Source organism: Dipodomys merriami, unplaced genomic scaffold, assembly GCF_024711535.1.
Source record: "Dipodomys merriami isolate MVZ:Mamm:240054 unplaced genomic scaffold, mDipMer1.0.p SCAF_2, whole genome shotgun sequence".
In the NCBI taxonomy this organism is placed as follows: Eukaryota; Metazoa; Chordata; class Mammalia; order Rodentia; family Heteromyidae; genus Dipodomys; species Dipodomys merriami.
The window spans coordinates 13957306-13970257 of NW_027203381.1; the positions used below are offsets into that span (position 1 = coordinate 13957306).

General features: G+C 38.4%; 1 protein-coding gene across 7 annotated transcripts in view; it reads left to right on the forward strand.

Annotated features, from left to right (window-relative positions):
* Positions 1–12952, forward strand: part of Tcf4 (transcription factor 4) — a 355777-nt gene that overhangs the window by 112501 nt on the left and 230324 nt on the right. For all 7 annotated transcript variants that reach the window (XM_070029076.1, XM_070029075.1, XM_070029078.1 and 4 more), the window contains one exon: positions 12414–12475. In XM_070029076.1, coding sequence (XP_069885177.1) covers positions 12414–12475 — 62 coding nt within the window. The remainder of the gene's footprint in view (positions 1–12413; positions 12476–12952) is intronic.

Below are 12952 nucleotides of genomic sequence, written 5' to 3' on the forward strand. Positions count from 1 at the left end.
GTGCTCCCTACTTGAATTGAGTGTATGTTTTAAAACCCTTGAAAGGGAAAGTACAGGCAGCGGCTTGGTTTGGAGGAAGCCCTGAGCCATTTTTGTCATCATAGTCCCGGGGCTCTCTGTTACATGGGTGCCACGGTGAGGTGTAAGATGTTTGGGGTCCCCAAAAGGGGATGAGCACTGTTTTCACTGCTGACAATCATTTAAATTCATGTCACCAGACATGGAAATACTATCATTATTCTATTGTCTGACTCTCCCTTTTTAACAAGTGTTCCAGTGAACTCTATCCAGTCTTTGGTTGCTTGTTGGAAGACGTTATGGATTGTGCAGGAAAGGAATAATGTAAGTCTCAGGGCAAATGATCTAAGGATATCTTCCATTGGCCCGCCTGTGCCCTCCCTCCCTCCCTTCTCTCTCTCTTTTTGTATTCCTTTAGAAAATGATTTTAGAGAGCTCATATTTAACCTCTAACTTCCCTTGATCTCAGTTTCATACTTTAAATGATTCCAGATGTATCATTTTAATTAAAGTGCATTTAGAGAGTAAAAATAAAATGTAGAAAGAAGGCAGTATAATAAAAAAATGATTACATTATTGTGAGGTAAAATGTGAAATCCTTAAATCATCAGACTTCTTGGATTGGATGTACCAATTGACACAATGAATGGGTTCATCTCTTTTAGACACAGTTGTTCCTTAGTATTAAGACACCATTAGGAACTGTGCGGCAGTGGCTCACACTTGTAATCGTAGCTACTCAGGAGGCTAAGATCTGAGGATCACAGTTCAAAGCCAACCCAGGCAGAAAAAACTCTATGAGACTCTTTAGTTAACCACTCAACACTGGAAGTGAAGCTGCAGCTCAAAGTGGTAGAATGCTAATCTTGAGCAAAAGTGTTCAGGGACAGCACCCAGGCCTGGAGTTCAAGCTCCACAACTGACCAAAAAAAAAAAAAAAAAAAAAAAAGGAACATTAGGAAATTCAAGTGTGTTTATTGTACATGTATGCTGATTTCTTACATACACACATGTATGTACACCCACTACACACATGCATGGCAAATCTCTGCTTATGTTTGTCCAGGATTTGGGTAACAGGAATTATGAGGAAAATTTCCTAAGCCTTCATAAGTCAAAGTTGAAATCCCTTAGTACTGTTCAGTTTATAAAACGATAAGGCTTTATTCAGAGTATTATAGGGACCATTTCTCCGTTGCATTGCTTACAAGTTAACTTGCTCCATACCGCCTATTATGGAAAGGCTTTACTGCATGGCAGACTTCCTCCTAATCTTTTCTATGGTCCAGTATTACTCCTCATCTCCTTAGCTATTTGATTGAATGTGTGGATATATTTATTACAGCTGTCAACCCCACTTCTAGTAACATGGTAGCTGTTTCTCATTTTCAATTTTCTCAGTTTTTGAAGGCAGCACTACAGTTTTCTGCTGTCCTCTGTGTGGATGTCACTGGGCCTGTTGCTCTTTGCTGAAAGGCGTCTCTCCATTTTGGTGTGTAGAATGTGGGGAGAGGAGACAACACAACCAGTTAGGATAGCATGGCTACAAGTGGATCACTCTTCTGTGTGATCTGCACATTGCATTGAATTCACAAGTAGACTGCTCAGTCTTGGCTGAATGCCAGGTTAATAAGATACTTTGTTTAACATACTCTGTTTTCTGTCTTCCCCACCCTGACCTAGGTTGCAAGGCTACCACTAATGACTGTGTCCCTTAAAATGTTTCTAGAGTACAAATAAACAATTGAGTATTTCTTATCAATTCCAGTAGGCCAGCAGTGCCTGTACTTCCATGGATGTGAGACTTGGGATCACAGAAGCGAGGAAGATAGTGAAGCTAGCTGGTAAACTATTGGTGGTGGTCAGGAATCAGGATGAAGACAGTGAGCGGGTGGAGGGCATTTTCACTTTTGTATTTTGTATTTTCATTGTTTTCAGTGAGCACATAATTAAAGATTAGTTTCAGTGCTCTCAAAGAACTTCTCCACGGATTGTTGATGAGTTAAACTATACCCAGGAGAATTTGCATGGCATTCTGACTAGGCAACAAATATGAGAGAAGAAGAGACGGACCTACCTCCTGCCATGAGGCTTTGGTGTGATATCCTGGAAGGAAGCAATTCACGTCCACTGGAACAGGAATGATGACAAAGCGTAAACTGAGGAACATTCCATGGAAGAACTTGTCTGTATTCCTCCAAAATGTCCTCATCACAAATAGAAGGACTGAGGAACTATTATTGAATAAAATAAGTCACAGTGACAGGACAAATACACTACTATGATCTGGGCTGGATCTTTTACCAAAATGTCTCAAATTAAAGATTAGATAGATGCATCAGAGATGAATTTCCTGATGCTGATGACTGCACTGCTTTCGTTCTTCGGAATTTCACATAGTAAATGAAACTGATTCCATGTACTTGCAGATAGTTCAATAGAACACATTGTAGTTTACCTACAATGAAACATAGGACATTATGGTATTTATAGTTTATCTTTTCTTGATTAGTTTTCAGGTAGGGCCAAAGTATGTGGTATTTAGTGGGATTCATTAGGGCATTCTGATGGTCAGCCAGCAGTTGGGGATCACTACTTTATAAATTACTCTTTCCCACAGAGTTGATAGAAGCATTTTGAGATTAGTCAGATGCCACAAATGGAATAAGAGGAACTCCTTCAAAATGTGAATGAATGAATAAAAAATTGTTCTTGTTTAGTTTGGGAACTTTGAACAAGGTAGAAGGTTGTCCAACTCTTGTCCAGTTTTGGCCTAGTCAAAGCATATCAATGAGATTGCTCTGAATATGCCACAAACATTGAATGTTTTACTCCTCATAATTCTGATGAACAAAGATGTACTATGGTTAACTATCAGACTGTAAATGGAGGGAAACTATGTACTATTGAGTGCACGGAGTAAAATAAAAACAGTCCCCCTAATCCCCCCCCATCCAAGCCATTATGATTTCATATTTTTAAAGTATTTCAAATTTATTTTTCACCAACTGCTTCCCTTTAGATACGTATGGAAGTAGATTCATCGAACTGTAAACAGTTTATACATTTGTACAGTTCTCCCTTGTCTGTGTTTGATACCGATTTGCCTCTTTTTAATTGTAACCAAGATAAAGAATTAGTAGTTTAAAACAGTAGGAACTGCCTGATCTGCTGTGATCAAGGAATTAGATAATCTGGGTTGTTTGCTTAAGGGTTGTGTGTCTTGAGACTTTTATAGGGCAGTATTAAAGCACTGAGCCTTCTTATTATGCCAATACCCAGAAGATTGCTTTAATGAGAAGTAAAGGGCCTTTTTCCAATTACAAGGGAATAACTGTATTAAGTTCCTGTGTTATGTCAACCTGCTTTGATTTGATTACTGGGAAAGAAATGGATTTATCTGTCACTGTTACTTAATTAAGCCTTCTCATTGATGTTTTGCAGAGTAATATAGTGTGGTTTGCACATTTGAGCCTAAATACAGAGAAAATTGGCCTAAAACTAAGACACGACCCCCAAAGAGAACATGGGTGATTGATTGGCTGTCATTGCCAGGTCATAGGATGCGGCCAGTGGTCAACAGGTGGAAGGATGAAAAGGATGAAATAGAAGTCTTCTGGGAGAAGCTATGCTAAGCCAAGGTGACTGTGCTGGAAAACTGGAGTTTAGAATCTCATACTGTTGGCTTCTCCACTGTCAGTGAGGCATCCTATGAAATAGGGAGTAAAGAGAGAGGAGATTGGAAGACATTGGTTAAAAGTATAACAGGGAAAGAATAGAAGAAAAACTGAAACAGAAAGAATGCCATTGGGGAGAACCTACAACCTAGATCTTCACTCATGTCACCCTGGCAATAGAGAGGTCTCCTGGGGAAATGAGGACAAGACAAAACAGTCGTATGCTTCATCTTGACCTTTCCTGCTGCAATGTATTTAGTACATTATTAACCAAATATGCATTTTCAATATTTCTATTTCTTAATGATTTCACAACATCAAAATTACATGTGATTTGAAAAATACACTAATTCAGTCTACAAATCTTCAGAGTTAGGTGTCCTGTTCTTATAGAAATGAAAACAATGCTAACTTCATTTCTGTTTAGGGTTTTGTTTCCCAAAGTGTTTGCCTCTTATTCCGAATACACACTCAGTTGTGTGTATTTGTAATTATATCTTTAATATGTCCTAAGCACTGAGATGAAAACTTGCCCAGTTTAACAGTGCCTTTAATTTGTGTTCTTTGAAGCTTATCTGTGTGATGTTGAAGTTAGATGGACCATCTCCCTTCCCCCACTCTTACCTTTTTTTTTTTTTTTTAAAAGAACAAAACAAAAAACAAATAAAACTCGGGCTTGAACTCAAGGTCTGGGTTCTGTCCCTGAGATTTGTGCTCAAGGCTAACACTGTACCACTTTGAGCCACAGCTCTGCCTCCAGCTTGTTGTGATTAATTCTCATGGACTTTCTTGCCTAGGCTGACTTTGAACCATGATGTAAATCTCAGCCTCCTGAGTACTTAAGGTCACATCTTTATCTGTGGTGATTTACTTCAAGTTGATAGTGTTTACTGATTTGGAATAGTTAGTCTCCAAGAATATTATCTTATTAAGAATGATTCTTAAATGAATGGCCTTTTGACTTGTCAAGTTTCAGAAAGTCAAAACGGACCCATTTGACTCAGAGTAATACTTCTGTTGTTCATGGCTCTTCTCAGCTCTTGCTCTTAGAATGCTTGGCTTCTACAATAAGGAAGAAGGTTGGAACTAGCTTGTCCCAGCTGTTTTGTTGTTCTTATTGTTCTTGTTGTTGGTTTGCTTTTTTGCAGTGTTGGAATCCAACAAAGGCCTCGAACATTGGAGGCAAGTGCTCCACCACTGAGCTCCCTTCATCTCTAGCTCTAGCCTCAAACCTTTGAAAATGTTTCCAAATAACACATCGTGCCTCTCTTTCTCAGCTTCACAATGACTATTCCAAGTACAATGTTATTCAAGTTAGGTTATCATTGACAACTCCAAATTATAGGGATTGATATTCAGTAACAACTTCATTGTTACATTTGTTTGAATTTCTGAATTGACCTGTTCCTGTTGAATTTTCAAAATGATCTGTGTTTCCAAATAAGGATCATTGCTGACATATCTATAGCATAACAGCTGTGCACTTCTTTTTGTTACTTCAGTATTAACTGAATTTCATGCTACATAAAAATGTTTTCTCTGTTTATTTTTTAATACTGCACAATAGAATTAATGCCGTTTTAAAATATTTAAAATTAATACTTATTTGGAAAAGTAGTTTAGTTTGAACTTCAGGAAAATAATACTTTTATTTTTGTTTAAAGACACATTAATGTATGTTAATAAAAGCTAACACATTACCGTTATTACCCTTGGAACAATTTTTCTCTGCTGTCTGGTCCCCTGGGATATCCAGTTTACCTTTGGGTGTGTGCGCACGTGCACACGTGCACACGTGCACACACACACACACACACACACACCCCTACCTCTGTCTCTCCTTTTATCCCATCCCTTTCTCTCTCTTTCTTCTCTCCCACTTTATCTTTCTCTCATTTTCAGAGTCAGATTTATTTGAGGTAGAAATCCATTAGCTCTGAGTAAGCCAGAACCAACATCAATGATCTGAATGTGTAAAGGCCAGGTCTCCATCCTTTGTGTTTGTCTTATCTTCAAATGAGTATGGAAAGGATGATCTCCTTACCTTTGCCTTTTGCTTAGTCTGATTTGGGATGTGCTGGAGTTTCTTGTCAGTGCTCAGATCACTCACCATGAAGCATCATCTCTTGTTTTTAGTAAAGACATAACTGAACAAGATCATGGTTGTGTAGGCATGATCTATCAATAGAGATTTGAGCTTCTCAACTCTCTTCCCATGCCTGTACTAGTACTCAAATTTGACTTCAGATTACTCTACTTAGAGCTCTTCTTCTACTTGGTGCTAATGAAAATGTGCACATCCTTAACACACGCTTTGCTGATGAAATATTTTGAACTCTAAATTCATCTGGCACTGATGGAGAGCATATGCCATCTCAGTTTGTGTAGAGGGCCCAGCCAAGGGTTCTTCCTGGACTAGGAAATTTGTAGGAACCACAGATGTACCCAGTCTGGGAGGCTCCGTAATGGTGTGGAGGATATTTAATAGTGTCTGTTGTGGCAGGGAGGAAGATCCGAGATGGTGTAGACTCCAACATGTCTCAGAATAATTATCTTTTCCTGGAAGAACTTACTATCCTCAGTCCAGAATGCTTACTATATATGTAGATGTTTTTCTTTAGGAAATCAGCCTATCTTCACAGTAGCAGGAATTTGTAGATGGGTAGGGTGATACAGAATGCCACTGGGTTGTTTCTGTGACTTCAGGATGTTGGGTATCAGGCGTATTTTAGGCTCAAAGTATGGGAAGGACTGAATCACATCTCTGCCTCTCACCAGCACAGTCTATATAATATTCATATTCAGTCTTGATCTGATATTGGTTGGCCAGTATAGATTCCCCCCCACCTTGCCTCCACAGCACAATGGTTTAAAAAGAAGGAATATTCTAATGCTGAGCTAAGTCACTGAACAAATCTACTGCTTACTGAAATTCTGTGATTTCATGGAGAAATTCCACTTGTGTGTAAACTTTTTGTGTTTCTAAGATCATCACTAATCTGTTTAGCGGAACTAGGAATTCTAAAAAAAGTAAGTTTTCCTAAATCATTCTTTTTAGATATGTCAGGGGTTTAAATAGCTCAGATAGGTGAGACTATTGACAGATTTAGGTAGTTAAGGCATGGTTTGTTTACTTTGGGATGCGACCAGTTATTCTGGGCCATTTACTGTAACAACTCTTTAAGGATGCCAATACCACTCCCTTTATCTTCTCTTCTGTACCCTCTTGGGTGGGTCTCCAGCCTTAACTTCTGTTCCCTTTGACCCCAGGGGCCCCATGACGTTTCTAGGTTGGCAGATGTCCTCAGGGCAAAAATCTCCTTTCCTCCTCCCTGGATTCCAGCCTTCACTTTGATTTTGGCTTGATGATTCTTTTCCTATCTTGTCAGCTCATTAGTATTTTAAAGAAGTAAAAAAAAAAATGTTATCCATCATTTTTAGTTTTCTGTGGGAGAGTTGTCCAAATATACTAGCCTGTCCTATTTCCAAGAATGGAAATCAAACTCGCTTATTTCATAGTTCACAAAAAGAAGTTCAGAGAGGCCAAGGAACTGGGGAAGACAAAATCCTGTCCAGTTCTAGCGCTCTACCTCATCTCCCAATCCGGGTTTTCTCAGTGTTGGCCATCCTGTCTGAGCCTTTCTACTTTACTCTCTACGTAAGCGAAGTGGAGATTTGAGTAATGAATGTGGATGAAAAAATCCATAGAAATTAAGAATTATATCTTTATATCCTTGCTCTAAATAGAGACTTTGGTCCTAGTTTTGCCCAAATTAACTTTTATATTTTGGCACTGAGATGCTAGGCATTTCAGGAGAAGAGAGCCGTCATGCAGAACTAATCAACTAAAACAAGAATTGTGGACTGTCATGTTGCCTTTCAGAGCACCTGTCAATCCCTTGAAAGTTAAGCCTGGCCTAGTTGGGATAAAATAAGAAATTAAGAAAAAAAACTCTTCTGAACAATTGAGTCCATAATTTGGGTCCACCAGTTGCCTCTTTCCTTTTGCCTTGGGTATTGTCAACACCAGAGTTGGAGAGGGGAGAATTGGATATCCAGACAGCCTTTTCCCAGGCAGATTTTCATTTGTTGCTGTATTATACTGCCTGTTTATTTTTCAGACTCATCATCCAGATGTAAATACTTCCTACGTTGTGCTGTTTTAATTCAATAAGGAACCAATGAGTTTCTCTCCCTGGTTCTGTACCATTCAGGGTAGTGAGAAGTACTTACGAATCAAGCATGTTTCTTTCTTCTGAAGTGTGTGTATCACATGGCATGGAGTAAATATGTGGTTACATAGCTGCATGTATAGGTGCCCATATATTATTTGTAGAGGGAATCCTCTGTATACATTGAACTATAATATTGACCCAGCCCCACAGACTTTATCAGTGTGTCTTTTATTGATATTGTGAAAAGTTTCATCATATTTGGTCTGGTGTTGGACTCCATAGACATTTTTTTTCCATTTAGTTTAATACCAGGATTAGTTATGTTTCTCCTGAATAATTTGTGTGTGTTTATCTGATAGTCATTGTCAATCTTCTTTTACTCTTTGGTAAGCTTACATAATAGCTTCAAAGTATGAATGCCCTTTAGCAAATATCCAGTTCACCATAGTGTGCAATTTGATAAATTCACCTTACCTCTGACTGAGTTGTTTTAATCATGCATTTTTGTAACCCTTTCCCTTCAATCTTTATTTTATGCATTTCATTTGTATGATTCTTTAATCTCTTTTAGGAATGACTGGATCCAAAGTCTAAAATGAATACCTCCAGAATCGACAAGAGTGGTGGTCATTTTAGTTCACTGTAGAGAGATAGGACATTTTTGTCAGAGAGTTGCATGTAGGGGATGGGGGTGGACAGCACTCTCTGGATCCAGGATCCACCAGCATCTGAGTTTTGTTTCATGTCTGCCATTAATTGACACATTGGGCAAGTTCTCACTCCATCTCAGTTTCCTTTTCTTTCTTTCTTTTTTTTGACTATATACACAAATCTTCTTTATTAGATTTGTTTTCTTTTTTTTTATTATTGTGAAAATATCATACAGAGGGGTTACTATTACATGGGCAAGGTAATGAGTACATTGCATATCAAGCATTGTTGCTCCTCCTTTGTTCCTTTTTCTTTACGTATGTAAAACTGTGGGTCTATTATGGCATCTAAACTTCTTAACAAGGTATCTGGTATGTATCTAGGCTCACTAAATGTAAGCCACCATTGTTTTTCAGGAGGAGAATAATTAATGCAGAGAGAATGGCAGTAACAAAAGTATGGTAGTATTTAAGAGTAGTACTCAGTGTTGAGAAGGGAGTAAAGGATGGCCAAGGGCAGGTCAAGTAAGGGAAAATTGATGTGTATAATGAATGCTGTTAAAATGGGCAGCCCAAAGTAGGATTTTCATACAAGTCATGAGATGTGCCATTGGATGTCGGCATGACTTGTTCTGTGTGTCTACCTTGTAGTCTTGTGGCTTTGAAACTCCTATGTGAATGAGAACTACCTGGAGATCTTGTGAAAAACACAGTTTTCTTTCCCTCAACCCTGAAGTTTCAAACTTAGTAGATCTGATATGGGGCAGTCAAGAATTTATTGTATATACCACAGAATTAAAGATAAGTAAGGGAAGAAAGGTAGATTGAAGGGTGGGAATATTGAAGTGGGCAACACTGACTGTATTCATAAACTACTTTGTTATATGGTACCTCCTTCATACAACAACTTAAAGATAATACATTTATTTTTAAGAAGTTGATTTTGAAATGTGCACACTTTATGATTAGATATAAGCATGTGCACTTTGATATGAGATGCAGGCTACTCTGACAAAGCTTAAGGGAGGGAAGATGGAAACAAATGACTGAAAATTAACATGTTTACCTTTCTTTATGGATTACCATTATCCAGCCTATAGCTTTGTCTCTTCTTGCTATTGATAAATGAACAGCAGGCACATAGCTTTTTTTTTAATCCAAGAAGAAATATGCTGAGAATTTATGCAGCAGTTCTATTTATTGGGTCTAGTAGAGGTGGTGATTTTTCCTTATCCTCTAGATCTAGCAGGAAGCCAAGGGGGGGAGGGGGAAAGAGTCTTTTCAAAAGAGAGCAGTAAATGGGAGGAAGCAGAAAGGAAGGCACAACCACATGAGGTCAGGAAATGAGAATGTTGGAAATGGGAAAAGAGCAGTCAGATCTGATTGGTTGGGAATCTATTTGTGAAGGAACCCAGCCAGTATTTAACCTGTTTTGAAAAAGGCTCGACTTCCAGCATTTTTAATTAGTGGATTGCTCGCTTTTGAAATTGCCCAGTTGGGAATACTCAAGTTTTGATGTGTTTTATCTCCCTGCTAATTAGCAGGCTGCCTGGTTGACCATCATTTTTCCTTTATTCAGTGGACAGAAGATGTATAGAAAGGTCTCTTGAAACACTGCAGCTCAAGTCTGGGTTCAAATGCACAAGGCACTGTATTTACAAAGAGTTCTTACTAAATTATAAATTGAATTCTAGTACATAGTTTCCTTTTTTGTTTTATGTAACTAATAGATTGTCTTTTTGTGGGGGCATTGTTAGTAGCATTGACAGCAGAGTTGGGCAAGACCAGTTTTGGTTATGGGGGTTTTTCTTTGCCTTTGTGTAGGGTATGTTACAGCATGTCTGTCTAGTTTCCCTAGATACCAGTCCCCCTCCCAACTGGGGACAGTTGGGGAGCAAGATTCCCCCAAGTAGACTTCCATTGGTCTGGTAAAATAAGTTCCTGTATCTCTAGGTCTTTATCTACCTTATGTGTTTAAAGAGCTTTTGAATTTGGAGAGGTAAAATGAGTACAAACAATATGAAGTCTTTAGAGTTAAATCTTGTGCTTTATTAATAATGTTTGGCTTACCTTAATCTCAAATTAATTCAAGCTGGCTGTAATAGGTGAAAAGGAAGATACCTTGTTCCAAAAGTTGGAAAACATTCAGTGATAGAAGGATTTGACCATGCACTTGCTTTACAAAACTTAGGAGAATGAGAATTTTGTAAATTTTTCAGTTGAGTATATACAGGACAGGCTAGCATGTTGGGTTGTTAAACAGCAGATCTGGGGAAAGTTTAACACTTTTTTCCCCAGGGTTGACATAGTCCCCAGAGCTTTTTCTTTATGTGCCTTAAAGCTCACAGTGCGCTGATCCTAAGTGTCCACAGGGGACAGCTGTCTACAGTAATGTTCTCTACTAAAGCACCAACCACAAGGAACTGAGAGTTAAGCGAGAGGAAGGGGGAGATAGAGGTGGGGGCAGGAAGGAGAAGAAAGGGAGTGAGGATAGGATGCAAGAGGAAAGAGGAAGGAAAGAGCAGAGGAGGGGAAGGGAGTCAGAGGAGAGTAGGAAAATGATGGAAGAGGTGAGGAGAGAAGAGGGTGAGAAAACCAGCATACACACAAAGTTAATGGCAGTTAATCACTGTCGCCATTTCATTTCTTAATATATTCTATAACATCATGTACTCCACTGCACCCCAAAATAAATCAATTAATTATACTATAATTACTTCTGCTGATAATAAAATCACAGTAATAGAAAGAATGACAGTAGACCATTAAGAGAATAAACAATATCACTGAAATGTTCGGAAACAATAAATGGGATCTGTCTCCTGGATGGGAGTTTCACACCCTCCTCCAACTCTGTCGGAATCCTTGTGATGGCCGTCTGTTATCAACCGTGATTGAAATAATGAAACAGGGAAACTTTTTCCTGCTTACAATGAACATTTCATTTGAAACCTCACAGCCATTCCTAAATCTAGAGTGACTGATCTCGAAAACACTGTGATGTTTTAGGCAGGAAGTGTGCTAACTTCCCTGTTCTGTCCCTCTCCTGGCTGTTTCTGTGTGCAGTTGTGTTGGGACATTTCTTCACATGGTCAGCATTAGAACTGTCTGGAGAAGAGTTTAGTGAATTTCAAGTTTCTCTTGTGCTGTTGATCCAAACGAAATACTGCTTTGTAATTTAATAGCATCTCATTGCTATCTCAAGTCTTATTTATATCCCAAAGTCAAGACTTCGGATTTAGGTCCAGTGCTATGTGTAGTGCAAAACAAAATTTAAAAGAAAGTTTCAATCTAGAAACCTTAAATAAATAAACAATAACAAAAAAAACCAAGCAAGCAAACAATAATTCCAGTATTCCTGAAGTGTGGTAGTAGAAGTAGATTACTCAGTATTTTTGTGTTCTGTTTTGTTTTATATTTTCTATTGCCTAGGTCTGGTCCAGTGTGGTCTATCTTGTCTAGGGAAAGAACTTCCCAAGAGCCTAATGACAAAGAGGTTGAATGAATTAGGTTGGATAGTCACCTCAGTTCAACTTGTCTTTTGAATTATGATTGTTAGTGCATTTTGAAGTTTGTTTTGTCCAGAAGATTTTAATAAAACTTTAAGTGCAGTTTTATGTCAATGAAACTAGAGTCTATCAGGCCGTGTGAAGGATTGAAGTAATTTTTATGTGCATACCTCTGGTTCCTGAGGGTCCAGTTCATTTCTGCTGTGAATTTAAATGAGTTAATTTAAGTAGATGGGTCAGAAGCCACTATCATCATGGTAGCCCCGTGCCTGGTTCTTAATTAAAGGCAACAGGAGATTAATTTGAAACATTAATTTAAAACTGCAAATACAAAAAGAAAGAATGATTGCAGGAGAGCCTAAAGAATTTTTCTCTTTTCCCTAGATGTAGAAGACAGAAGTAGCTCAGGGTCCTGGGGGAACGGAGGACACCCAAGCCCATCCAGGGTAAGTATATCTAATCTCTTCCCCTGAAACCAGACATTCTACATATGTAAATTGACAAAGTAAGAGCAGGTTTCTCACCTACACCTGCATAGACATGCACGTACACATACATGCACACGTGTGTGTGCACACACAACTTGAACATACACATACACATATGCATACTAAATTGAAGGAAAATTCTCTGGAGTTTTCTTTTCTTCTCTTGTTGGAGATATTTACTGAATTTACACCTGTTCCATTTGTGCTAACTTGATGAAAAGTCCTTTATTAAAATTTGGCTTTTACCTTTGCCCCCCTTACTGACAGAAAGTTATTCTTTGTAGATAGAACAACTTAAAAAAAAAGGAACACCATCATTTTCTTGTCATCTCTTGGTGTGATTAGACCGTGGATTCATCCTGAAAATCCTATTTGGGATTCTAGCCCATCAATAATAATTCAGGTTGATTTCACTTTGTATCGATGCTGTCATTG